At 42.7% G+C, this 25,151-nt stretch overlaps 2 protein-coding genes and 1 long non-coding RNA gene across 4 annotated transcripts; 2 read left to right on the top strand and 1 right to left on the bottom strand.

Moving 5' to 3' along the window:
* The first annotated feature begins 2,085 nt into the window (after positions 1–2,085).
* Positions 2,086–8,238, top strand: slc25a46 (solute carrier family 25 member 46). Its single transcript, XM_040156958.1, has 8 exons — positions 2,086–2,609; positions 3,510–3,552; positions 3,707–3,764; positions 3,846–3,923; positions 4,679–4,779; positions 4,865–4,921; positions 5,528–5,585; positions 6,421–8,238. The coding sequence occupies exons 1-8, from the start codon at positions 2,339–2,341 to the stop codon at positions 7,015–7,017; spliced, it is 1,263 nt and encodes a 420-aa protein (XP_040012892.1). The 5' UTR covers positions 2,086–2,338; the 3' UTR covers positions 7,018–8,238.
* A 1,511-nt stretch (positions 8,239–9,749) lies between these two features.
* LOC120806660 lies at positions 9,750–13,358 on the bottom strand. Its single transcript, XR_005709728.1, has 3 exons — positions 13,142–13,358; positions 10,572–11,264; positions 9,750–10,366 (listed from the first exon to the last, which is right to left on the bottom strand). It is a non-coding gene; the product is annotated as an uncharacterized LOC120806660 (long non-coding RNA).
* On the top strand, positions 10,074–22,658 carry wdr36 (WD repeat domain 36). Of its 2 annotated transcripts, XM_040158024.1 has the most exons (22): positions 10,074–10,262; positions 12,081–12,108; positions 12,204–12,304; positions 12,859–12,976; positions 13,071–13,203; positions 13,661–13,715; positions 14,443–14,575; positions 14,841–15,016; positions 15,265–15,385; positions 15,509–15,574; positions 15,793–15,882; positions 15,985–16,127; positions 18,313–18,430; positions 18,511–18,676; positions 18,786–18,894; positions 19,066–19,145; positions 19,627–19,734; positions 19,918–20,149; positions 21,060–21,179; positions 21,483–21,564; positions 22,158–22,345; positions 22,467–22,658. In XM_040158024.1, exons 1-22 carry the CDS (start codon positions 10,098–10,100, stop codon positions 22,614–22,616), a joined length of 2,682 nt encoding a protein of 893 aa, XP_040013958.1. In that variant the 5' UTR covers positions 10,074–10,097; the 3' UTR covers positions 22,617–22,658. The 2 variants fall into 2 exon arrangements, with proteins under 2 accessions (XP_040013958.1, XP_040013960.1); XM_040158026.1 differs by lacking the exons at positions 10,074–10,262; positions 12,081–12,108; positions 12,204–12,304; positions 12,859–12,976; positions 13,071–13,203 and adding an exon at positions 13,344–13,539 and having other exon boundaries at positions 22,467–22,657.
* Positions 22,659–25,151: the final 2,493 nt, after the last annotated feature.

Genomic DNA, 25,151 nt, shown 5'->3' on the forward strand with positions numbered 1-25,151 from the left:
TTTGTTATAGTTAGCCTCGTTAGCAGCTCGTTAGAAGAGCCACTAATCTTAACGCAGTATTCAAACAGTTTGTTTATTTAGAGTATAATTTATTAGGGAATCAATGTTTTACAAAATTTTTCGTTTATATTCTTTGATTTGAAATTGTAGGAAAAATCTAATAAAATCTTATGATGTTTTTTGTTTTTTTTGTTCTTGTCGAGATTTTGATTTTTAATCAAAAAAACATCTACATGAATCCATGTGCAACTTCTTTAATTTATCAGCCATTTAACTACAATTGAATTTACAAAAAGTAAACTTTGTAAAAGACGAATTACCCAAATATTTTAATTCAAAAACATCAGGATTTTGATATTTTACAAAACTTTTCATTTAGCTCTTTCGATTGAACTTAAAGTATAAAATATACAAAAAATAAAACAAAAAAAAATAGATTTGTTTTTCTTTTCATATACAGCGTGAATTAATGAGCCAGTATATTTTGGGCAAAGAGCCCTGAATTAAAGTTCCAAATGTTTAAATTTAAATGATTGATTAAAAAATGATTGATTTTGAGAACTCCTACTGGTGGTTGAAATGGCCAATCAAAGCTTTTTTTTTTTTTTTTTTTTTTTTTCACAAAACATGAGATTTAGATTATTTTTATAAATATTTCCATTTCCCTAGTTTTTCTTTTTGAATAACATGAAACTCAGTTGCTTCATGAATTTATCAAACAGTTTCTATTAGAGGTAAATTTCATACATGAAATTTACACAAAGTATACGTTTTTTATTAAATACCTGTGTTTCTTGTTTTTCCTGGGCCACTGTCGGCCTTAAACCCAACACCTGTTGCCTTAATGTGGCTGACGAGTGGAAATGTCCTGACGTACCATGTACTACTGACTGGAGGCCAGTATTTGATCTGTAGGTGCTGCTGTTGAACGTCGTCTGTCAACTAAAACAAAAATCTATCGTTAACCTGGGGGCTCTGCTCGTTTCACTTTAACGCAACTTGAAAACTTTTTTTTTTTTTTTTTTTTTTAAGTTGAGTCTGAGATGAAATGTTGTTAATGGAAGCCCATTTCAACCGAGAGAGACAGGATGAATTATTAGGAATGACCAAAAATTGGTCAGAATTTTGACCGATTCCTAACTTTAATGATCCTTTGTTTCTGGTCAAATGGACTTTCATAGATGTTGTGATATTTTGTGATGTTTTTTTTGGTTTTGTTTTTTTCTATCTTTTCACACTGAGAGGTGGGCAGAGTTTACTTAATGGACCAATTAGATTGCAGGGACAGATCAGTTACTGGATGGTTAAACTACGTTTTTTAAAAATGCACAGCTTCACTTTGTGGCCAAAAATATAAGAGCAGTTGTGTCTACATACTTTTGCCCACACGGATCAGGTGTATACGCTAACCTCATAGTGTATTTTGACTGAGGGTGTCCACATACTTTTGTCCACATGCCACATTGTCAGTTTGTCTCTGGGGCCACAGCAGATGGAACGGTCCAATTTCAGATTGAATTTCCTCTCAGTGTGAATTGACTCGTCTCTGGTCGTCTCTGTTGTTGAAAAATGAAGTTGAGGCTTTATGATTAAAACATCATGAAAACTGTCTTTGAAGGAAACTTTTATCAGAATATTAAAGTGTCTGAAAATGTTTATTGTTGCAAATGCTGGAATCATTCAAAAAAAAAAACAGAATAAAGTTTATAAAGAAACTTGTCTTCAGCTTGTCTGTATGGATCAAATGATAAATATTAACATAATAAAGACATAAAACAGTAGAGTTAGCTCATTAGCATTACCTTCCCAACATGCTTTACGTCAGGGTCATTTTTTTTTAGTACAAATACAAATAAACAGTTGATGTGCAGGAGTAAAAAGCCTGGATGGATTAAATGGGAAACTTTTATACGACCAAGTGAAGAAACAACTTACAGTATATATACTTTCTAATTATGAGGAAAGTTAGAGTCAGACACGACAATAAAGACATGATTATAGGAGAATATGTTTCGTGTGTTTTTCGAAAGTGAAAGGGATTTCAGATATTCTCTGCCTTGACTTTAGGGAACGTTTACTGTGGGGTGGGGGCGGTAATGAGCCCCTACAGCTGCAGTCTGCCGGAAGTCAAGAAGAAGAAGAACTTCCGGGTTGCAGGTGACGGGTGGATGTTGTTTGTTGCGGGTCAAATCAACGGGGACGACTCCTACTCCTTTAAACCGTTTCTCCCGGTACTTCATCGGAACGTGACTGCGTTCGGTTGATGTCCTCACCTCATATCCGTTAACCGGATCTCAGTCACGGTCCTCCAGCTGTTTGTCCCCGCACCGACCCTCTGATGGCCTCCAGGCGGCCGGACAGCTTCGACGGGCTCGTCTATCGCGGCCGCGATGACCCGCTGTACGGAGCCAGCTACCCGGTCAGGATGCACGGAGCCCCGGCTGAGCTTCAACACCACCACTGGGTCACCACGCCGCCGGACATCCCCGGCAGCCGCAACCTGCACCCCGGAGAGCGGACACCGCAGTACGATGAGTCTTTGGGAGAGCATGGGGGTCCCGGAGCCGCAGCTGGCTGGGACACTCCGCAGCCCGGGGTACCTCCTGCCGGTAGGTCGGTGCGGGGGGCGGGAGGACGGTCAGCTCTCAGTCTAATGCCTACATCAATGGCTACATGGCTAACGGGCGGGAGTCTGAATACGCTGTCTGGTGGTCGGCGAGCAAGCTAACATGACAGTCAGCAAAACTGAATGGAAGCTAATGTGTTGTGCTAAGTAGCCTGCAGGCTAATCACATAACGGAAAGTAAATTGACTAAAACTTGCTAACTGACAATTCGCCTGCAGGCCAATGACAGAATAGGAAGTCTATATAGGAGGCTAACTGTTTTCTAATTAGCAGGCCCACTGTTTTCTAATTAGCAGGCTAACTGTTTTCTAATTAGCAGGCTAACTGATTTCTAATTAGCAGGCTAACTGTTTTCTAATTAGCAGGCCCACTGTTTTCTAATTAGCAGGTTAACTGTTTACTAATTGGCATGCTAACAGTTTTCTAATTAGCAGGCTAACTGTTCACCAGCTAGCTAATAAGTCATATTTTTATTTCAGGTTTTTGCTTATTAGTTGACATTTATTCATTTAATTGATATTTTAATTTTAATTTAAATGTTGGAAGTCATAACGATAGAAAAAGAACTTAATCGATACTCAAAGCGTGATTAAGTCAAAATTATATAATTATTAAGTAGTAAATAAATGTTTTTCCTTTTTAGTGTCTCATAATTTAGATTTATGAGTTTGAAATGTTTTACTTTTATTATTCTTTTATTAAACTTCCATATTATTTTATTCAGCTTCTCACTAACGAAAATAAGAAATTGTGAATAAAATGTAATAAAATGTCCATAAGTCATCAGACGGAAAAGGAAAGAATACAAAGCTGGAAGATTAAATGAAAATTTTGTTATTTTCTTTAGTGTTTGTGTTAATGATGTTTTTTCTTGTTTTTGCAGAGCAGCTCAATCGATTCGCCGGGTTTGGAATCGGATTGGTCAGGTTGTTAATGATATTATTGTTGTTGGTATGATCATTAAATAAATGTGTGATAGTGAAGCTCACACTGTCAGATTTCGGATTAGAAAGCGTAGAAGAGTGAGATTTATTGGGTCATTTTCAGAATAAAAGATAAATAACATTTCTGTATCTGCAGTCTGTTCACAGAGAACGTCCTGGCTCATCCCTGTATCGTCCTCCGCAGACAGTGTCAGGTTTGTTCATCATATCATCTCCTCATCCTGCTGATACATGTTTAGTTTTATTAGTTATTTATATTTTACCTTTTAATGCAGGTGAACTACCACGCCCGCTGCTACCACCTGACTCCGTTCAGCGCCGTCGCCATCATGTACACCATCACCAAGGCTCAGGTAAGAAAACACCTACTCCGCTTAATAAATATGATCAGGAAATCACGAACAGCAGCAAGAGCAGGTCACATATATTTAATATGGTATAGTTATTCATTCATCTGGGCGAAGTGTTGTTAAGCAAGATACTGAACCCCACATAGCCTCCGATGTATCACTGGTGTGCATTTGTGTGTTTGTGTGTGTATAGACAGCACTGTATATAGAAAAAAAAAAAAGTGCCGTATGAGTGAGTGTGAATGGGTGAATGTGGCAGTAGTGTAAAGCACTTTGAATGGTTGATAAGACTAGAAAAGTGCTATATCAGTGCAGCCCATTAACCATTTATGACATCAAGTATATTCAATATATAACAGAAACAATTGTGTAAACTGCAGGCAAAAAATGTAATAAATAATACAAATAAAAAGCAGTAAAACAAATAAGAAATATAAAAAATATTATATGAATCATAATAATAAAAATAATGAAATGATCATAGGAATGTGCCTTTTTGAAACAATGACTAATAATCCATGTTTTTTGTTGTTTGTTTACATATTTATAGTTTTTGTTAAATATACATAAATGAGTTTAAATGAGTAATGTTTTTTTCTAAATCAGGAATGAACAGTATATTATAAATATTAAAAATATTAACTGAACAATATGTATAAGACATGTCTGTCAGTCATCGTGTTGTGTGATATTATTATTCAAAGTAATCAGTCGATCTGATAACTTATCAATAATGTGGTGGTGCTGTTAATATTTAGGGTCCGAAGGCTCTGTGGAAGGGGATGGGCAGCACCTTCATCGTTCACGGCATCACACTGGGAGCTGAGGGCATCATCAGCGAGTTCACACCGTTACCACGGTAACCACGCAGGAGCACTACGGTATCACTGCAGTATTACTGTAGTATTATTGCTGCGGTATTACAGAGTGTTTTCTTTCTGCAGGGAGCTTCCTCACAGGTGGAGCTGGAAACAGCTGGCTGGACATTTACTGCTGAAAGGGTCGGTTCACTTCTTCTTCTCCTGATTTACGTCGCTGATTCTCTGACTACTTCTTCTCCTGGTGAAAAGAGAGTGGGGCAGGTGTGGGTGTTGTACATTTCTGATCAGCAGTTTAACATGCGAAGAGACGCAGCAAGTTTCCACACTCTGATCCGCAGTCCTGGATTCTGCAGGCAGGAGGACTCTCCCTGGGGGGTCAGACTGATCCCTGGGGGTTTGTCAGTAACAAAAACATAAAATTTCAGATTATTCGGTGTTAGGGGAAAGTCACAGCACTAAACCTCCAGTTTATTTCAGTCTGTGTTTATGAGAAGATGTATGTTCATGTTTGCAGCACTTTATTACTCTGTGTGTGTGTGTGTGTGTGTGTGTGTGTGTGTGTGTGTGTGTGTGTGTGTGTGTGTGTACGTGTGTGCGTGTGCGTGTGTGGGTCTCTTGATAATTGATTGTGTCGTTGTCGGTGTTTGTGCTGCTCCCTGTGAAAGCTGTCAACTGACCTTTTTTGATTTGAAACTGATTCAGTTCATTTATAGTTAAACTGAGAGGATTAAACTGACTCTCTCTCTCTCTCTGTCTCCATTCTGTGTGTGTGTCTCTCGCCCGCAGATTAACAGCTGTGGTGGCTCTTCCATTTTACTGCGCCAGCCTCATTGAGACTGTCCAGGTCACTATTGATTATTGATTATAAAGCTTTAATCGATGTTGCTCTTTTTGGATTATTCCCTGTCTGAAACCATTTCTGATTAATTATTAATAATTTGAGTCATTCTCCACGCAAGGTCCATTTATTAGCAGTTCTGCAGCTTTCAATTGTGATTTGACTTCTGCTAACAGGGTCTTATTTTGATGATAAAATTGTCCTGTTTTAAGGAGAAAATGCTTTGAAGAAAACTTCACATAGTAAGGAGATATTTTTCATGTCATAATGACTTTTTCTATGTAGCAAAATATTCGATTTCATCAAGAAACTTTTGTCGTTATCACAAGGAATCACTTTCTCGTTTCATCTCAAGATGTTCTCAGTGTTACTTAAAACAGAAAATGTTCGTAGCTCTGTTTTAATCAGAAAATCTCATTTCCTCTCGCGTTCCTGCCATTGAGACGACGAACGCTTTAGCAGTACAACCAGAAAGACTAGAAACTCCACTTACTCTTGTAAAAGAGAAAGTATCTCAACAGATTTGCTGTTTAAATAAAATCCTATTCCAAGTATAGAGGAAAACAAAAACTGCTTCTTCAAAACAGATACAATAAAAACAGAGAACAAGTACAACAACAAAAAAATGCCGTTCATGAAAAGTAAGATGTTGCACATTAATAATAAACACATTCCTTTTTCACTAAAACAAAATGACGTCGGTACAAGTTTCTAAACAAAGCTTTCCAGAACAGTCACTAAATGGCCCTGGTGTTGAGAATGCCTCAGATCAAAACGGCCATAATGACCAGGTCTGATCAGTTGGTGTGTAAATAAATTGTGTGTCTTGTTTGATCCCCAGAGCGAGATAGTCCGTGACGACTCGTCCTCCGGTCTGCTGGACTGTGTCCGCGAAGGTCTGGCTCGGTTGTTGGGTGTGGGAGCTCCTCACAGTCGTCGTCTGCTGCCTCTCAGCTCTCTGCTGCTTCCCGCCGCACTGCACGCCATCCTGCGATACGCCATCGCCGCGTCTGTGCAGCGGGTGGCGCTGTGGCTGCACCAGCGGGGCCGGAAGCAGCGGGCGGACCCTTCCAACCCGTTGGACGCCTACTTCCCCGAGCTGGCGGCGGCGTGGGTGGGCTCTCTGGTGGCTGACGTCACGGTGTTTCCTCTGGAGACGGCGCTGCACCGCCTCGGCCTGCAGGGCACGCGCACCATCATCGACGCCACCGACGGCGTGGTTGCTGCAGGAAACGGCGGCAGCCCGCTGGTCCTGCCCGTGAACACGCAGTACGACAGCTTCTCCGACTGCCTCCACGCCATCCGCCGCAAGGAAGGGGGGGCGGGCTTTTACCGGGGGTTCGGAGCACTGGTGGCGCAGTACGCGCTGCACGGAGCGCTGCTGGCCGCAGCCAGGACTCTGCTGAGGCTGCTGCTGCTGGATGGGAAGCACAGCTAGAGGCGTTACCATGGAGACGCAGCATCACTTCCCACAGAGAGGTCAGCTGATTCGTTTATTTCTGCCACCGTGCCAGAAAGTATCTAACAAGACGAGACGGTATGAAGTCAGATTGGTTGTTCCTTCTTCTAAAGGAACGACTGGAAATGTAGTCGCAGTCAGAAAAGGAACCTCCGGTTCTAACAAGAACAAGTGCAGATACTTTGTGTCACAGTGGCAGCAGCTCATAAGAAAAGCTGACGATCATTAAAATTAGAAAAAGGTGAACAGTCTTTTAATTTGTCCAAAAGGAAAAGTGTAAATTGAAGAGTCACAAAAACAAACGTCAGAGAGAAGTCGTGTCAGTGTGATGGATGAACTGCTGGACGGGAAGTGATCGTGTGACTGTTTACACCTTTAAAGGAGCAGTTCGACATTTCTGTAAATCTGTTTTCTCCAGAGCCACATTTCATCTCTGCGGGTGCAGTACAACAGACACAGAAACACCATAGCAACCAGCTGGAATCACTGTGCAATCACCAGTTCACGATGTAACAACTCCATAGCAACCACATAGACGGGCCTTAACAACCCCATGTTGCTATAACAACATGCGTCGGAAGCCAGCTGACCCCTCCGCTCCTTTCAGCGCGAACCTTTCAACAGTCTCTGTGCGTTTTGTGGTTTCTTCATTCCATCGGTCCTATACAGTTTTTTTCAGACGTGTTAGCACAGAGACTGGGAGCGGGGGGAACTGTTAGCCTAGCTTAGCACAGAGACTGGGAGCGGGGGGAACTGTTAGCCTAGCTTAGCACAGAGACTGGGAGCGGGGGGAACTGTTAGCCTAGCTTAGCACAGAGACTGGGAGCGGGGGGAACTGTTAGCCTAGCTTTACCAGCACTGGTCAGGGATGTATTAATAGTATTAATGCCAATTTTTCCCTGTGGTCAGTTGTGATACTGCACCTGAAGCCCCCCCCCCCAATACAAACAGGGTCAGTCATCACTGTCTGTTTTGAATAGTTTATATTGCGCCGTATCACTTCCTGTCCCGGCATGAAAGCATGAAGTCATGTACCTGTGTTTGTGTTTAAATACTTACAGCTGATTGGTCACCTACAGTCCAGGTGTGTCTCCAGCTGCTTTGTGTGATTATAACAGAGAACTTAAAGAGTCACTGTTTATTTGTATAAAGTTGTAAAAAACAGAATTAAATGTATTAAAAATGTAGATTTACATTAAATTATTTGTGATTCCTTAATATTTAAATCAATATCCAAATCAACTGAGTGAATAAAAATACATCTGTTCACTGAAGCTAATGTCGCTCTTTCAAAATAAATGTCTGGAGAAAAAGCCACATTTTTCTTAATGATGAGAACGAACTAAAATCTAAAGTAAATTCAAATGTGTTTTTCTTGTTTCACATTTTGTTGTATTATTGTCACATGTTCAAACTTTGCACTCAAGCTGTAGAAAAATAAAAATCTCTGAACTCTGAGAATTTTTTTTTCTTTGGCTGTAAATTAGTTTTCATCTGAAATAAAACCAGCTGTCAGTGTGGAGATGTTGCTGCTTCCTTGTTTAAAGACCAACAGCAGTTTATTATGTAGGTTTATGTTTTATACTGTTTAAAATTATTTGAATAATTTTCATGAGTTCATCAAAATAAATCCTTCGTTTATTTCATTAAAAAATAAGACCAAAATGTGACAAAACATTTAGAAACACATCAAGTTTTATATTTGTTTCAATATATTTTACTTACACCCTCATCTACCTTGGGACATTTTGTATATAATTGTTTTAATCCCACACTTTCTTTTTGTTGCTTTGTATATAAATATAGTTGGGGGAAAAAAATAATAAAAATAAATTGTTTCCTATTTGTTTTATTATTTTGTTGTTTAAAATTGTTTTCAATTTATTTCTATTTTTTATTTTTATTTTTATTTTAGTTTTAAACCTGTTGAAATTATTCTTAGTGTTCTGTCCCAGTTTACCTTGGAGGTGTGATATGTTTTAAGCTTATCTCAATAACTCATTTTTAATGAGTTCATTAATACAAAAAGTTTTTTAAATTAATTACAAATGTGAGATAAGATGCTTTAAATTAAAACTAATTATGAATTTTGAATATTGAAATATTTTTGCTTCTGTAGTTTCTTTTTACCTGTGATGAATTTATTAAATTGTTTGGCTTCCAGACATTTTACTCATTATTTCTTATCTATTTTAATATCAATTTAATAATTTGTATTTAGTTTATATGTTTTATTTTGTTTTATTCAGTTAATTTTTTTAATTACATTTTTTGTCTAGTTGACTGATTTTTAAGAATGATTTAAACAAAAAGATATTTTTTTTATTTTTTTTTCAACTAAACAAAACTCAACAAAATATTTCAGAGGAAAACGGTGAGGAAGGAAAGACCTGAGGAGGCGTGGCTACACATCTGGTGGGGTTTCGTTTGGAAGGACTGGATCCGGTTCTTTATAACCCTGAAACAGAAATCCAGAAGAACTGGGACCCAGTCCTTGGTGGACTGCGACTACATAATTTTGTTTTGCCAGGATTCCCTGTTTTAGGGTCAAAGAGGTTTAACATCAAAGATCCTGTAATGGGTCTTTCCTCTCTGTATCTGTTAGACCTCGTGTTTCTTTCATATTTCACGTCTCTGATAAAACAAATAAAGTTTATTATGTATTAAAATGTTACATTATTATGAAATCAGTTTAAATACACTTTTTTGTGTGTTCCTGAGCCATGGTTCGTCCTCAGACAGGATGGAATAATGTTATGTTCTTGGTTTTTAATTGATCTTATTGATCACTGAGGTCAAGACTGGCCACAGTGTAGAGTCCAGAGTCCGGATCTAGAGTCCGGATCTAGGCTCCGTCCGGCTGGAGGCGGTAATCAAGAACAAGGATCCAAACTTTTCCTCAGAGCGGAACTCTCTTGTTGTTGCTGCTTGTTTCCGGTCGGACTCAGTTCCTCGGCCCTCCCGTGTTTTCTGTCTCCGTTCAGTCCGTGTCTCCGGTCTGCCCGTTTATTCGTTATCTTTCGTGTTTTCTCCGGTGAAGTCCTCCGCGGTTACCGGACATGTCGGGTGGCGGGAGTCTCGCGGGCAGTGGCAGCACTTTGTTCTCCGGGTTCCGGGTTCTGGGTCTTTATTCAAACCACGTGCCGCACGCGCTCCGGTACCACCAGAAGCACCGGGAGTTTTACCTGGTGACGGCGGTCGGTAAAAGTCTCCACACGTACAACGTAAGAAACGTTAACTTTATTTACACAGAGACAGAGACGTCTTCAATAAATCCTGTGCGTTCACAGACACGTTTGTTCAGGACATGTTTGTCCCCCGACGGCTCCTGTACACACAACATACATGTCAACATACTACATGTTATAACACGGCCCATGTTATAACATGGGTCATGTTAAGAGTTTAACAAGAATATCACGTCAACCGTTTAGGGATTAAAGCCATTTTTATACATAGTCCCTCATTTTCAGGGGCTCAAAAGTAATCGGACAAACCACCATAATCAGGAATATAAAGATTACTTTTAACACCTGGATGAAAATCCCTTGTCTGAGGTCCGAAACCCATGGACAGCCGCCTTCGGTTGCCGCTTGTCTGTGGGTCCTTCTGCCCTCAGTTTTGTCTTCAGGGAGTGAAAAGCATGTTCTGTTGACTTGAGGTCAGGTGACCGACGTGGCCATCGAAGGATATTCCATCTCTCTGCCCCGAGAAGCTGCCGGGTTGCTTCCGCAGCGTGTTTTGGGTCATTATCCATCTGTGCTGTGAAGCACCGTCCGGTCAGTTTTGCAGCGTTTGGCTGAATCTGAGCAGATGGTTTAGAACTGTACGGTTCAGAATTCATCCTGCTGCTTCCATCAGCGGCCACATCATCAATAACCCATGAACAGCGAGCAAAGGCAAAGGCATATTCAACACAACTCCGGATCTGCTTATTTTGTCATGAAATAACGGTTGACGTGATATTCTTGTTAAACCCCTTGAATTAAGGCCGAGAGTCTGCACTTCAACCACATCTTGATTAGTTCGTTTCAAATCCACTCTGCTGCTGGACACCGGAACAATTACATACTACATGTTATGACACACTATATGTTAATGAACTGCATGTCAACAGGAGCTGGTTCTGTCCCGAATGTCCGATTCTGACATTAGTTGTATCTTAAAGGATTTGATTCTCATGATCAGAAGTCTCCTCTGCAGGGACACAGAGACACGGGTCGGACCTGAAACACCGAACAAGTCTGAATTAACTCAGGCTCCGCTGGATTGATCCAAGTCTGATCAGACCCAGTCACCGTCGATCATCAATGCAGCCCATTAATATAAACAACGGTAGCCTGACGAGATCAGGGCTGCAGGTTTCAGACCCTAGGGCATGATGGGAAACACCTGGCCCTCCTCTGACCTGAGAGCTGATGGGGTTAGACGTTAGATCAATAACAGCCGATTGATTAACACGATGGATCAATAACATTAGATTGAATCTGTTGTACAGAAGGAACGTTGTGACGTTCAGTTTAAATCGCAGTCTGTCACGGTTCGGATCCACAATGTGAATATTGCCGATTTAATTCCCGACGTATTTAGTGACACTAGGTTTTGCGACCCGGGGGAATAATTAAACCTCCATGTGAAGTGGGGTCAGCAGGTCCGTGCCCGGGGCCCCAGGACGTTCACGTGTCTGATCCTGAAGAGTCCTGATGATAGGACCGGGTCACACAGAACACGTTGTAATGACCACGAATGGTGGATCTTCAGCAGCAGCAGTGTGTCACACACATCATTATTTTTATTATTGTTGTTTTTTTATTTTTATTTTAATTGATTTTATTATTTAATTTTTATTACTTTATTATCATCATGTTTTTCATTGTAATAATTAATTTTTATTATCATACTTTTAATGTTTAATATCTATTTTATTATTACAGTTGTTGTTATTACGACTGTTTTTTAAAGTATTTCTGTGCTGGTTAATTACTTTGTGAGAGTCAGAGCCGATCAGTGTATTGACGAATGGATGTATTGATTGATTTCAGGTGAACAGGTTGGGGATCGTTGCTGTCAGTGAGTATTTTGAATATTTTTATACTGAATTCACAGTTCTGCTCTCTGATTGCCTGCTGTGATGTGATGTGATGTAATGTGATGCTGTTGCCTAGGTAACAGCCTGTCAGATGACATCACCTGCGTGGCAGCCGACAGGATGCTGGTGTTTGCCGCCGCCGGGCGAGTTGTCAGCGCCTTCGCCCGGAACAAAGAGGTGTGAAACTTTATTTAAAACAAAAAATTAAAATTAATTATTTTTTAACACTTTGTTTCTGTAAAAGTTTTCATTTTCTTTGGATTCAAATATTTATTTTAATTTTCTAGTTTATTTAAATGTTTTAAATTTAACTTTTAAAGACTTATATTGTCTTTTAATGATATATTCTTTCTTCTTTTGTTCAAATTCAAAAACCAGACTAGAGAAAAAAATTAGTCAAATAGTTTTTCAAAGATGTCATTTTTTAAAGTTGTTATTAAAATGTGTTTGTCTTTTATTTTAAAAATTGAAAAATCGAATCTGTTTTATTTTTTGACATTTTTGAATCTTTAACTTTGATGTTATTTTCTTAATATATTTTCTGTGGTTCAATTTTTCCTCAAGTGGAGAAACCATTTGAGGAAGTAGAGACTAAAAGCCGAATTTAAAAAATAACGAAAATGTAAAATGAAAGAATAAAAAATAACAGAAGATGGAAAAAAATGTGAATAAAAAAGAATAAAAATTAAATAATAACAGAAGTATTTCTTCACCGTTTGCCCTCCATACAGGTGGTGATGTGTTACAATGGTCACAGACAGGAAGTGCGTCTGCTGCTTCCGCTGGGCGATCACCTGATCTCTGCTGACAGCGGCGGTGATGTCATCGTGTGGGACGTCCAGGGGGGGGGTGAGCAGGAAGGGGCGGGGCTTCAGCTACACTCACCTGCGTCTTTTTTTGACCTGTCCTGTTACCCATCATGCCTTGCTCTCTCGCCTCTCAGATGTCTACCTGCGGCTGCAGTTCGACCCCAACACTTTTGACGTGTCGGCCATGATGCACCCGAGCACTTACCTGAACAAGGTGTTGCTGGGAAGCTCCCAGGGTGCACTGCAGCTCTGGAACATCAAGACCAGGTGAGAGGGGCCCGATTTTTACTTCCCGAGTCCACAAAGAGACACAAATCTCTGGTGGATTTAACTTCATACCTGGGGCCCAGGGGCCCGATACACACTCTGCGGGAACCTCAGGTAGCTCAGGTAAACTCTGTCCCGCCACCTCCATCGGCAGGTGATCATCATCTCATTAACCAGAACAGATTTACAGAGTTTATCTGAGCACCTCAACCTGTTGATCATCAGCTGATCAATCACACCTGAACTACACCACAGCAGCAGGCAGGTACGAACAGGTGGCGCTCAGCTGATGGTTAAACACACACACACAAGCAGAACGGCACCTTTCACGTGCAGGTATATCGGGCATATGTATATGTGACTCATATATGTGACTCATGACACACCGAGCGCGAGTTTCAGGTAACGGTTGTCTTCTTCTGTGAATCCGCACTGATGCAAACTTTTCCCTCCTCAGTAAGCTGCTGTTCACGTTTCCCGGCTGGTCGGCAGGAGTCACGGTTCTGCAGCAGGTCAGTCGCAGTCAGGTCTCAGAAGTGTAGAGGAAAAACTGGGACGGAGGCAAATTATTGTCATTTTCCACTGTTTTTTCATTTGGAAAAACTCCTGATTGTATTTTTGTGATATGTTGTTTTATTTTGAGAAGGATTCATTTAACACCCATTAAACGAAACAAAGCAAACGGCAAAGTAACAAATAACACAACAGGAACTTTGTTTGATGTTATGTAATTGTAATAGTTAACGCTGGCTATCATTTTATTTAAATTATATTTTTATACAAAGTAAATTTCAGAGTAAAAATCAGTTTGTGGGGACCAAGGTATTTTATTCCGAATCACATACATAAATCATAAGATTTAAAGTAAATATCGAAAAGAGTCAAGTTTAAGTGAAAACGTTTCAGTTGAACTAAATGATGCTGTAAATGTTCAACTGAACCACATGTTAGTTTTAGGAATAGATGTTATTTATGAAGTTCTTTTATTTTGAAAAACCATTTATACAAGTGAGAGAACCTCCTGGATCCACCCCAGAATGTAATGGGTTCTTCCCTGGACCAGGTCCCGTCCCTCCACCAAGTTCAGAGCAGATCGGTTCAGTAGTTTTACGTGATCCTGCTGAGAAACAAACCAACAAATAAGCCAACGAACCAAAAAGCAGACGCCTCAGCCGAGGTAACTATTGTTAAATTGATCCACACACACATTTATTAAATAATAAAAACTTCATTTCCCAGAGTCCCGCAGTGGATGTGGTTGGTGTTGGCACGGTGACGGGCCGCATCATCATTCACAACATCCGATTGGATGAGACACTGATGAGCTTCACGCAGGACTGGGGACCAATCAGCTCGCTCGCCTTCAGAACAGGTACAGGTGGTAGTCTCTCGCCCGCTCCATTCGCTACCATTCATTCTCTCTCTCTCTCTCTCCCTGTATTCTTCATGACTCCCTCCCATTTTCTTTATTTGATCGACCCCCGACCTTTGCCCCGGTCCACTCAGCCCCTTATTAGAAACCTGCAGCTGGTCCGACTGGTCTGAGAAACCGGTCCGACTGGTCTCATTCTCATCTTGGAAACAAGGATGTACCCGTCTCTCTCTCTCTCTCCATATATTCTCTGTCTCTCTATCAGACGGTCCTCCCATCGTGGCGTCCGGCAGTCCTCAGGGCCACATTGCATTCTGGGATCTGGAGCGCCGCCAGCTGGTTGCTCAGCAGAGACACGCCCACGGTACAGCCGTTGCCGCGGCAACCTTCCTGCACGGAGAGCCGCTATTGGTCACCAACGGAGCCGACAACGCCATCAAGGTAATACCAGAAATAGGCGTGAGAGTGTTTTTAAAAGGCCGGGATATAAAATAATTAAAATATTAAAGCAGGTGAAATTGTCGTTATTGAATAAATTACCGGCGTCGCCACCGGACCGTTTATTTATTCTTATAAACCCCTAATGAAACATAATCCTGATACGTTTTGATCATTTGTAGATTTAGTGTTTTTTAGTTTTACTCATTAAAGACATTTGGTTCTGATTATTTTACACCCCCCCCCCCCAGGTGTGGATATTTGACCAGGAGGGGGGCGGAGCCAGACTGCTGCGGAGTCGTCAGGGTCACAGTGCCCCGCCCACCACCATCCGTCACCACGGTAACGACGGAAAAAACATCCTCAGTGCAGGTAAATATACAGCTTCATCATCTGCATAATTTATTTTCATTTATTTATTATATTAATCATGTTATTTTATTTTAATTAATTAACATGTGCTAATTAATTTTTTTTTTTTTCTGCCCCATGCAGGTCAGGACGGGACATTGCAGTCTTTCTCCACTGTCCATGAGCGCTTCAACAAGAACCTGGGTCACGGTCAGTTCTGTCCCCCAACCAGACTCTGTTAAAAATGCAACACCATAGCCGTGTCTCAATTCAGGGGTCTCATCCTTCGAAGGACGCGGACTAAGAGGAGGCAGCCTTCGTAGACCGCAAATCCTGAACTGAAATGAGACGGTCTGGTCTGCCGAGGATTTCCTATTTAGCCGATATGTAATGTGATTATTTGTGTGTGTGTGTTCGGGGGGGTCCAGGGACAATCAACAAGAAGAAAGAGAAGAAGAAGAAGAAGGGGCTGTCCTATGAGGAGCTGCGTCTTCCTGCCATCACAGCTTTATCATCCGGTAGGCCCTCTGACACAAACTTCACCCACACAGAACTCCATAGAGAAAATGTCCAATTTAAAGAGTAGCTGAAGGACGTGTTCTCTCTGTATTTATTGACAGCCGCTGCCCGTCAGTCAGACTGGGACGGCATTGTCGCATGTCATCGCGGTCGCCTAGCAACCACAACATGGAACTACCAGAGGTGCACCTTGGGAGCTCACCATTTGAAGCCGCCCTCCCATAGCAGGGATGCCGTCGCCACGGTAACGACATCATCGCCCCATCGCTTCACAATGTCCCGATTTTTGTATAATAACATGACTTCTGTTCAGAGCGACTGTTACGTAGGAAACGAAACAGTGTTGTGATTTTAGTTGACACATTTCGTAGATATATTTAATATTAGACTTATTTAGCATTCAGAAAGTATTCAGACGCCTTGACTGTTTCCACAGGTTATGTTGCAGCCTTATGATAAATTGTTTAAAGTCATTTCTCCTTCAGTCTACACTCAGTTCCCCATAATGACGAAGCAAAAACAGAATTTTAGAAATTTGTTAATTTACTTAAAGGGAAAAACCGAAATATCGTATTGACATAAGTATTCAGACACTTTACTCAGGACTATGTTTAAGCTCCCGTGGCAGTGATTTCAACCTCGAGTCTTCCTGGGTTCTTATGTGACAAGCTTTGCAAACCTGGTTTTGGGGATTTTCTGCCGTTCTTCCCTGCAGATCCTCTCAAGCTCTGTCAGGTTGGATGGGGACCGTCGGTGGAATTTGTCAGGTCTCTCCAGAGATGTTTGATTGGGTTCTAGTCAGGGCTCTGGCTGGGCCACCCAAGGAAATTCACTGAGCTGTCCTCAAGTCACTCCTGCGTTGTCTTGGTTGTGTGCTTAGGGTCATTGTCCTTTTGGAAGGTGAACCTTCAGCTCAGTCTGAGGTCCTGGGTGCTCTGGACCAGGTTTTCATTACGGATATCTCTGTTACTGTTCTCCATCCAGTGTTCCCTCAACCCTGACCAGTCTCCCTGTCCCTGCTGCTGAAAAACACCCCCACAGCAAGAGACTGCCCCCACCATGCTTCACTGTTGGGATGGTATTGGGCGGGTGATGAGCTGGACCTGGTTTCCTCCAGACATGACGCTTAGAATTGAGGCCAAACAGTTCAGTCTTGGTCTCATCAGACCAGAGATTCTTGTTTCTCACGTCTGAGACTCCTTCAGATGCTCTTTTGCAAACTCCGAGCTGTTTTCACGTGTCTCTCATTGAAGAGAAGCTTCTGTCTGGCCACTCTATCATAAAGCCCAGATTGCTGGAGTGATGCAGTGATGTTTGTCCCACTGGAAGGTTCTGCCATCTCCGACCAGGATCTCTGGAGCTCAGCCAGAGTAACCATCAGGTTCTTGGTCTCCTCTCTTACCGAGGCCTTTCTCCTCAGAGACCTGGTTGTCCCGGACGTCTTCCACTGAAGAATTGTGGAGACCACTGTTCTCCTGGGAACCCTCAGTGCAGCAGAAAGTTTCTGTAGCCTTCCCCTGATCTGTGCCTCGACACCATCCTGTCTCTGAGCTCTGCAGGCAGGTCCTTCAACCTCATGGTCTGGTTTTTGCTCTGATATGCTTTGTCTGCTGTGAGACCTTTTTATATAGACAGGTGCGTGCCTTTCCACATCGCGTCCTACCAGTTGAATTTACCACAGGTGGACTCCAGCCAAGGTGTAGAAGCACATCAGAGATGATCAAGAGAAACCGGAGGCACCTGAACACAAATTCAAGTGTCATAGCAAAGGGTCTGACACTTATATCGATGTGAGATTTCATTCTTTTCCTTTTTAATAAACTTAGAAAAATGTCTCAAATTCTGTTTTCACTTTGTCGTTATGGGGAGGCCCCGGTCAGACAGGATGTAGTTTTTGCAGTGAGAGGGATTTTTTCCAGTTGTAATCTATGGGCAATGAGCATTGGTGCTTTGAATGCGTCAAGTTGAAAAGCACCCAATGTCGTTTGCCTTTTCTTTCTCGTACCCACATGGATCTCCGTTTCCCTGTGTCCAGCCAATTATTTTTGGAACAGCCTCCCACCCTCAGTCAGAACCACAGCAAGTGCCCTCCGCCTGTAGCCTATGTATTTATTTAGGCCAAGGACGGGTGATTCGTTGGGTGCCCAACAAAGAAAAGAAAAACGCACGGCACTGCTCTTCTTTTAAATGGTGGGGTTCAACAAAAAAGGAAGTGTGATGCGTCCGGAACCTGCAAAAAAAGGGCTCAGTCGGACCAGATCGAAGGCTGCAACGGGACCAAGTGAGCGAAGTGAAGGAGTCTGAGTCATTTCTGAACGCACGTATTTGGCCGAAATGTTCAGTGTGATGAGGTTTGTTGTCGCTCCGAGCGCAGCGCCGTTCTACATCTGATTTCTGAGTCGTCACGCGCTTCCTGTCTCTGTTCCCAGGCCGTCGACATCACTTCCTGCGGTAACTTTGCTGTGATTGGCACGTCGTGTGGAGGCGTCGACATCTATAACCTGCAGTCCGGCCTGCACCGAGGTTGCTATGGCGATGATAAGAAAGGTGCACTCATCTTTTTATTTGTCTGTGATTGATCCATTACGTATCTCTGTCCGTCACTGACGCCACACCCCCTCCCCCAGCTCACAGCGGCGTGGTGCGAGGTGTCGCCACGGATACCCTGAACCAGCTGACCCTCACGGCCGGCTCCGATTGGCTGCTCAAGTTCTGGCGCTTCAAGACCAGGAAACAAGAAGAACAGCTGAAGCTAAATGCTGCGCCGGCTAGCATGATGCTACACAGAGACAGGTAGCTAACATTTAACATGATGCTACACAGAGACAAGTAGCTAACAGTTAGCATGATGCTACACAGAGACAGGTACCCAACCATGTTTCTCCTCTTTCTTTAATGTTAGCGGGATGCTAGCATTAGCACTGGATGACTTCACACTACTGGTGGTCGACATAGAAACCAGACGGGTGGTCAGGAAGTTTGCAGGTCACCACGGCAACATAAATGACATGGTGGGTCCAAGAAAGCTAACGCAACTGACAACCTGCTAATGATGCTAACAGACGCCTGATAGGCGCTAATTGTTCTGCTAAAAGTTAGTTACAGCTTTTAACATGCACGGTGCTAATTTTAGAGCTAATACTAGCGATGATATCAGCGATGAAATTACTGTATCTCCTCAGACATTCAGCCCCGATGGCCGCTGGCTGGTTACCGCGGCGATGGACTGCACCATTCGTACCTGGGATCTCCCCTCTGGCTGGTAAGAACTGTTAATTACACGACTATGAAAACTTCATTAAAACTTAGAAAATGTTTAGATTCATGTGGATTTCTGTGCTTCAGTTCACGTTGAAACGAAAAACATTTTCATTTGTCCGTTGACACGACCGGACGGTTGAAACATTCCCTCCATCTCTGGACCCTTTCACGCCTTCAAACTGAAATCGAGTCACAACTTAAAACTTTAACGTCAGTTAAATCCTCCCAGTTCACTTAGTCATTAAACAGCATTAGAACGAGAGCTGGTTTGTTTTTAGTGACGATGAAGCTTCATTGAGGGAAGTCTGAGGTGTGGAGGTGACGCTGGGCTCGACTCCCAACATACACGACCTTCACCACACATGAACTACTCTGTTGTAGTTTTCTAAACATGTCATTATTTCACTCTGTTTTTTTTCTCTTTGATTGATTAGCATATTTAAACAGGATGATTAAATCAGTCATGAATCTTCTCTCTTCAGCCTTGTCGACTGTTTCCTGGTCGCCATGGCACCGGTGGCCGTGTCCATGTCACCGACCGGAGACTTCCTGGCGACGGCTCACGTTGACAGTCTGGGTGTTTACCTCTGGTCTGAACCAATCAACTCTCACGGTTTTCATATGTCTGACATTCAGCCAATCAGATTGTCCTGTGTTTACCTTTTGACCTTTTAATAATCAGATTAATTTTGATATTTTTTTGATGTTTGTAATCATCACTGATCAGCTGACCTCTTGCAGCAGCCAATCACAGTGCAGCTCTCCTTCCTCAGGACCAATAAGAGCCTGTGCGGGCCTGTGGGGCTCCGCCCCCTCCCGGCTGACTACCAACCAGCTGCGGAGACGCTGCCGGGGGTCACACCAGACGAATCGGAACAGGAAGTGGCATCAGAGGAGGCGGACAATGCGTATCAGTCAGCTGATCAGTTGGGGGCGGAGCTTGTGACGCTGTCACTGCTGCCGGAGTCTCGTTGGAAAAGTCTGCTTTACCTGGACGACATAAAGGTGTCACGCGACCGCAGCATTATTCGCTCTTCTGTCTTCACGAGGACAAACTGAATCTGACGTAGTCGCGGGAATCCGCGCTGAATGTTACATTTCCTGCGGAGGAGGTTTTGAGTGGGAGCAGCTCTGCCCTCTACGGGCAGAGCCCAGTCACTGCAGGAAAATCACCACAACAGATCAACATCTCTGCCTTTGATAATATCGACCAACACGACAGGGTCCAGCTTTTCTGACCATTTTACTAGAAGCCAAACTTTATTTAAACTTATTCATAACAATTAATAATAGTCCACACCACCTGCCTCAATGTCCGTCTGTCTGCTGTTTGTTATATATATGATTTTTTTATTTTATTTTAAAATTTGTAAAGTTCAGTTATCTTTAAACTTAAGTCAATATAATAGCATCATTTAATACATTTAAATATTACGGATTAACCACACAAAAGTCTGAATTCAAAAGCCGAGCTGGAAGTGACTGCCACTCTGCTAAGCTAGTTAGCTTTAGCTGTTGGTTAGCTTTAGCAGGAGATGAGCTGTTGTCCATGATGACTGGATTTAGCTGCTGCATTATTTCATTATGTTGACTGCTGTAGCTTTAGCTCTGCTGCTGTATGTTTATTGCAGTTTCTCTCGTGCAGTTTGTATTTTAAATTTCTATCCTCACTTTTATTTGATACGTTTCTGGTGGTTATTTTTGTTATCAATATTTATTTCTGTCCACTTCCCCGATGCGGTCAGCACAGGCTCATCTTAGCTAACGCTGAGCTAATGCACATGTTTCAGAGAACTACTGCAAATCTAAATTTAAAGCACTTTTCATAGAAAACGAACATTTTACACGTGTTACAAACAGATCCACAGATATGAATAATAAAAAAAATGAAATGTCTTGTTTCTGTGTTTTGTAGAGGAAGAATAAACCTGTAGCGCCCCCTGTGGCTCCGGCTGCAGCGCCGTTCTTCCTGCCAACAGTTCCTGGTCTCACGCCTCAGTTCACATTGCCCACAGCAACCGAACAGGAAACACAGGTACACCTGAGGGACATCGATTTCTTCTTCTGTCTTTTATTGTTTGCAACATCCTGTTTCCTGCTGATCACAGAACGTCCTCATTCTCATCTGATCCGGAGAAAATTAAACTGAACAAATGGAGGGTTGAGGTCTCGACAGCCGCTCATCCAAAAAACAGTCGACACTGCACTTCCTGAGGTCCTCAGAGAGACGGACAGAGAGAAAGACAGACAGAGAGAGACAGAGACTTCTCCGTGTATTAGTGGGGTGGTGGTGGTGGTTGTTTTATCGTTGTTCTTCTTCTTCTTCTTCTTGTTTCAGTCGAAGGTGCTGAGTTGGGGTTTGTTGTCTCAGAGATCGGAGTTCAGTTCTGCTCTGGAATCAGCTCTAGAGTCTGGATCATGTGAGTCTCAGTCTGTTTCAGGAACTGAAAACTAGAGCCTGACCGAGCCCGAATGTCTGGGGCCGATGCCGAGTTGGAGCGCACTCTGCTGGACAAACTGTGTGATGACACCGTTTCTAAATTTTTAAAAAAAACCAAACAAACATACCGATATATCAGAGATGGCCAGTATTGGTCAATAAAATCTATATATCGGTCGGGCTCTACTGAAAACTTTTTTAAATATTATGTTAAATTTTCCATTTTAAGTGAATTTGTTTTTGGTTGTTGGTTTTTTTGAATGAGTATTTAGTTTTTCAAACATTAAGATTATTTCATACTGTGAGTGAATTAGGGAATTTTTTGTAGATTTATTTAATAAGATTGATTAAAATCTACAGTAAAGGGGTTTTCTAAATATTTTATTATTATTTGTTTATATGAAAACCTTTAAATGTCAGATCTATTTTGATGACTTATGTTTTTATAAACTTTTTTTAATTAAATCACTATTATTAACCTTAAATGAAAAAGCAGTTTTAAATGAGAGTTTTTGTTAACTTATTAGTTACTGATATGAAATCAATAACCACAAATTCTCTCTCTCTGTGCAGTTGATCGCCCGGTGCGTCTCCTGAAGGATTGTGGGCCAGCGGCGCTTTCAGTCGAGCTCACCTGTCTGGCATCAGAGGGGGGCGTGGCCAGCGGCCTCCTGCTCGCCTTCATTCACATGATTGACAGCATGTTGGCCAGCGGGCGGGACTTTGAGCTGGCTCACGCTTACCTGGCGCTCTTCCTGAAGGTCGGCCAATCGAACGCAGCGGAGACACAAATGACTTTAACCCTGACATTTTGCACTCCTTTATTGTGAAAATCTCTCCTCGGTTTCCTGTTTCTCATCGGTTTTCCGGTTTGTTTTCCAGCTCCATCTCCGCTCGCTGTCGCAGGACTCCGTTGCCATGGCAGCTTTGCTCCGGCTCTCCACCCGGCTGGAGGCGGGGTGGGCGGGGCTACGAGCATCGTTCGACCAATCGCTGTGTCTGCTTTCATACGCCAAGAGCGCGCTGCTGTGACACACACACACACACACACACACACACAGTTTTGTATTTTAATAAACGTTGAATCGTCGTCAGCGTCTGTGTCTCTATTTTTCTGCTGAGCTTCGAAATGTGAGGATTTTTCTCTTCTACAGCTTCAGATAGACAGAAATATCGAGTAAAACCTGATTCTGCTAAGTGTCTGAAAACGTCTTAAAAAGCTCTGACTTCAGTTCCCTTAAAAAGGCCTCGGGAGGTTTTGAAAAGCCTGAAATTTCATGTCCGTAGGTTTGACCGTTTTCCGTTCCTGCCGATTAGCGGTTGGAAAGCAGTGCTGGTCTGACGTTGATCAGTATTTGATCAGTAAGTCTCAGGACCAGGTTACAGAAGGGACTCTTTTGGGGGTTCAGTTCTTGGGTTGCTAGTGCCTGAAATCTCTGTGTCTTGGAGGCTCAATTTGAGATGTAACCAAAATGTAAGGGTTCTTTTTTTTAATGGTAATAATCAATGGGTAAAAGCCTAATTCTGCTCCGCATGCATTGGTTGGTGTTTTTCTTTCGATGCTTGATGTGGACCTACGGAGTTCGGCGAGCAGGGCCTCTATGGGATGCCCGTCTCATCTGGTGTAGCCCTGATGACTGATAGATAGATAGATAGATAGATATCTATCTCTAGATAGATAGATTATATATATATATATAGACATATAGAGAGATATAGATATATATATAGAGATAGATATATATGACATATATATGAGATATATATATAACATAAAAGCTGTACACATTCCTGGAATGATTGAGACGATGATGATTAATTTACCTGCATAACTTTCCAAGAAAAGAAAAGACAACAGTCTTGGGCGAAAAATGCAGAATGACGCCTCGAAAAACCTCCAGCGACGAGGTCTTGCAGTCAGGACTCAGCTCGTCCTTCAGAACCCTCCTGTAGGTCAACACCTCTAATCTGCAGGTTTTTCCGTAAATCCAAAGTGTTTAGAAATCTTTTAAACTACGGTCAAACAGCCTACATGTGTGTAAGAGATAATGGGTCATAGATAAAGTGTTTAAAATAATTACATATACATTATATACACACAAGCTTTGCATTTAAAGTGCAAACTGGGTGCACGCTGGGGGACGACGGGGTCCTCATGGGTGCTGGTGTCTGTGACCGGGTTAAGGGCAGAGGTCCACTCTCTCTGGCCCTGATGGAGAAGAAGCTGCTGCCCAGTAGATGGTTTTATTTCCTGCACAGCCACTTCTTCAGTTAATCGCGTTCCTCGTTCTGAAATATCTTCACCGGTTCCTTGGAGGGTCCTGAAAATATCAAAACTGTGTTTCAGTCATGCACCGATCTACAGAACACACTGAAAATGAACCCCAAATGATCTGAGCCTCAGAAACTCGGAGGCCTTCACTGTCTGCGAAATGTATAAATGAAATCGAAACCGTCATTCGCCAACTGTTTCTGTTTCGACTGTAAAACGAGGAGAACGCAGCCTGTGACAAACTCATCCATCACATCAATAATTCTGATAATGGAGAAAAGTTCTGTGTTACGCTGACGTCATCAACCACACGTGGAAACCTGCTGTTTCCCCGTCACACGAACACAGGAAACACCACCACGTGTTATTGTGCCAGACGTGGCAGCGGTGTGTGACGCTGGCCTCCCTCGGGAATTTGCGGATTTGAGGGTGACGGTCTGTGTCGGTGCTGGACCTCCAGGACAGCGCGGCTCCTCTTCAGATCCTCCCCCTCTATGTGGCAGCTCCCACCTACTTCACTGCCCTGATGATAAGAGAAGAGAAGCAGATAAACGCATTATTTCGTTTCCAGAACAAGCTCGCTGCATTTTCTGGAGATGAAGGACCAGACCAGCCACATGGCGTCAGTGGCCACAGGCAGGACATCTCGGATTAGAGGGACGCGGAATGGTCAGTGAAAACCTCCTGCCGCCACGTTGTGGTAAAACCTACGAATGAGCTGTCGGTGACGTTGATTCGCTGGCGCCTGCGTTTAAAGGGCCCAAATTTCTCTCTGGGCGAAAATGGCTCTTCAGATAACAAAGGTTGCCGATGTTTTGAACATTTACGTTTCCCTCCTCTGCCATTTTGCCACGAACAGTTGGTTCCCTCTTTCAGGGGAAGTCTCGTTGCCAGTCCTGCGTCGTACCGACCCAGGTTTGAGGAGCAGTCAAACACAAAGTGGTTAACGCACACGTACAGGTTTTGACCGACTGTAGCCGCCGGGACGTCGCCATCAAAAATAACCTTTATCCGCTCAGCTCTTCTGTCCTCTGAGGGCGGGTGCTGCTGTAGCTCTGTGTGCCGGTCTGGTGCAGCCGACAACAGACCAGTTCCCGTGCTTGGCTCTTAGCTTCAACACAATGCTCGCAGGTCCGGCTCTCACGAGGAGAAAATGGCGCACCTCCGTAAAGGTAGTTCTCTGTGGGTGGAGATAGTCAGATGGGGGGGGCGGTATAATTCTGCTGAGCCTGCATGTGACGTAAGAAGGGGGGGCCAAATCTGAACGGCTTGTTGGTCCCGTGTTTTCTTAGCTA

This window comes from Xiphias gladius, chromosome 20 (genome assembly GCF_016859285.1).
Source record: "Xiphias gladius isolate SHS-SW01 ecotype Sanya breed wild chromosome 20, ASM1685928v1, whole genome shotgun sequence".
Taxonomy (NCBI): Eukaryota; Metazoa; Chordata; class Actinopteri; order Istiophoriformes; family Xiphiidae; genus Xiphias; species Xiphias gladius.

Bases quoted from the DNA above. Each gene is read 5' to 3' on its own strand.
- slc25a46 (XM_040156958.1), top strand. From the start codon at position 2,339: ATGGCCTCCAGGCGGCCGGACAGCTTCGACGGGCTCGTCTATCGCGGC. The intron at 2,610-3,509 runs GTAGGTCGGTGC...TTGTTTTTGCAG, and splicing joins GCCCGGGGTACCTCCTGCCG to AGCAGCTCAATCGATTCGCC. The intron at 4,922-5,527 runs GTCGGTTCACTT...TCTCGCCCGCAG, and splicing joins GGACATTTACTGCTGAAAGG to ATTAACAGCTGTGGTGGCTC.
- wdr36 (XM_040158024.1), top strand. From the start codon at position 10,098: ATGTCGGGTGGCGGGAGTCTCGCGGGCAGTGGCAGCACTTTGTTCTCC. The intron at 10,263-12,080 runs GTAAGAAACGTT...GATTGATTTCAG, and splicing joins AAAGTCTCCACACGTACAAC to GTGAACAGGTTGGGGATCGT. The intron at 16,128-18,312 runs GTAACGACATCA...CTCTGTTCCCAG, and splicing joins GCAGGGATGCCGTCGCCACG to GCCGTCGACATCACTTCCTG.